General features: G+C 48.6%; 1 protein-coding gene across 1 annotated transcript; it reads right to left on the minus strand.

Annotated features, from left to right (window-relative positions):
- Nucleotides 1–556: 556 nt before the first annotated feature.
- On the minus strand, nt 557–892 carry LOC144477565 (uncharacterized). Its single transcript, XM_078195293.1, has one exon. It carries the CDS (start codon nt 890–892, stop codon nt 557–559), a length of 336 nt encoding a protein of 111 aa, XP_078051419.1.
- Nucleotides 893–2,215: the final 1,323 nt, after the last annotated feature.

Genomic DNA, 2,215 nt, shown 5'->3' on the forward strand with positions numbered 1-2,215 from the left:
GCTACCCCCCATTTCCCGGTGTTACAATATTTGAAAAACACCCTGTAGACATGGATATTGGACTTTCCGAATCCTGTGCAAAGATGCACAAAATTGCATCTTTAACCTTCCAGTTTCTGTAGGCCACTAAAATACAGCTCCGCGTACCATTTTTTCGACGACCCATTCGCCATATTGGGTCCGCCATTTTGTTTTTTGAACTTTCAGTTTCAGATTCGTAATCAGTGACCATGAAAACCCTTCCATACAAATTTTCAATTAAATCCATCACAGTTTTACATTTTGACCATGATTTCGGGCTTTTCGACCACTGTGCGCCGCCCGGCGGCTCCTCTCGCTCCCCAGCATTGCCCCAATTACGTCGGAGAGCGAGCGGTCGTGCCCTATCTTATCTATTAGGACTCGGCGCAGCACTGAAAAGGCGTGGCATACCTCCAGTGTGTGCTGCGCCGAGTCCACCGCATCGTCGCAGTGGTGACATGCCGCCGTCGCTTCCTTACCGATGCGACATAGGTACTGGCCAAAATTACAATGGCCAGTTATCAGGAGATAATCATCAGTGTAGCAGGAGAGTCCCGGCGACGCGCTGGCCGGCGTGCGACTGAAGTTCTTCACGCCATGTGGCCCACGCCGGTCGCCGGGCCCTGAGCTCGTATTCTTGGATCTCCGGTCTCAGCGGGGACCCCCGAGTCCGGCGGGCGACGCGGATCCTATATATGTAGGCCCGCACCGCCGCCTCAAGCTCGAAGGGAAGATCCACCGCAGTAGACGTGGTGCGATATTCCCTGATGAGGCGGATGGCAATCCACCTCTGCAGCCGGCGTAGAAGCTTTCCAAGTCTCCTATGCCGACCAGCCAGGATCGCTGGGGCCCATACTGGGGCCCCGTACATGATCATGGACCGCACCACGCCCAAATATAAGCGGCGCACCGTAAATATGTCTTTGTCTTCCAGGCGAGTCAATCGCGTGGACCCGCAAGAGATCGGGCCTAGCGCTGGCGGCCCCGCCTCCTCGTAGCCCTCGCTGGTAACGCGGTGCCGGGAACTACATGCTCCCGACACGGCGGCTAAGTGGGCCGCTTCCTAACCAGGACGATCTTCCCCCCGGATGACCCTTAAATGGAGACGAGGGGATTTTTCCCTGCCTAGCGCGTACATGTTCCAGGTGTGCGCGCACTTCTCTTGTCAGTGGTTTATCGCCCCAACACCGCCGGTAATAGGCTAAATAGCCTGGCACGAAGAGCTAGCGCTTGCGCTCAGACTTAAGCCCGTATAGAACATTAATTAGTTTTGGTTTTAGCCAACAAGATATCGCGGGCACCAAAACGGATGGTGTTTCGAGGTGGCTTTGTTTTCCAGGCGAGTCAATCGCGTGGACCCGCAAGAGATCGAGCCTAGCGCTGGCGGCCCCGCCTCCCCGTGGCCTCCGTTTGTAACGCAGTATCGGGAATACCATACTCCCGATGCGACGGCTAAGTGGGCCGTTTGCGAACCTGGACAATCTTCCATTTATTTCATATTATTATTAATATTATTTATTATTTATTATTATTATTCACTATTAATAGTATTTATTTCATATGATTTGTCAGTAATCTTTTGTAGTATAAAAATGACTGACAAATATAGTTGTCAGACTCTGTGAACAAATAAACCACTGCCGTATCCAGGGGGCACCTATTGCAAAAAAGGGTTAGTGAAAAACATTTTCAAATGAGCAGCGAGATCAGCCTGCGGAACCTAAGATCATCTGCAGTAACTTTTTCCTTTGCGGCATTTTTCCCCGTGGTATTGTTAACAAGTTATTAACGAAAAAAAGTGACCAATAAGCGGCGACATCAGCCGACTTTAGTTGGCCGAGCCTTGTCCGATCGTCAACTCTACCGCCACATACCAAAAAAGCTAAAAAAGCTCGCCTCTCATTGTTCAGTGTTAACATCTACAAGTTCAGTTTTTATTATTTTTGTTATCAATGACTCATCCGGAAGAAAAATATAAGTAAAATTGAGTGCCCTGCTTATGATAGTATCTTATCAGGGAATTAACATAAATGCAAAAAGAGATACAAATTTTTTAAAATAATTACCCTTGCGGATAAGTTACAGTTCTTTCACCCAACTATCGAACAATATTATAGTCATTGAAAAGCTTCTAAGGGCGATTTTGACCATCTTAACCCTTTCCAATAGAAGCTATTGGAATTCGAAATCCAAC

This window comes from Augochlora pura, unplaced genomic scaffold, assembly GCF_028453695.1.
Source record: "Augochlora pura isolate Apur16 unplaced genomic scaffold, APUR_v2.2.1 APUR_unplaced_1929, whole genome shotgun sequence".
Classification (NCBI taxonomy): Eukaryota; Metazoa; Arthropoda; class Insecta; order Hymenoptera; family Halictidae; genus Augochlora; species Augochlora pura.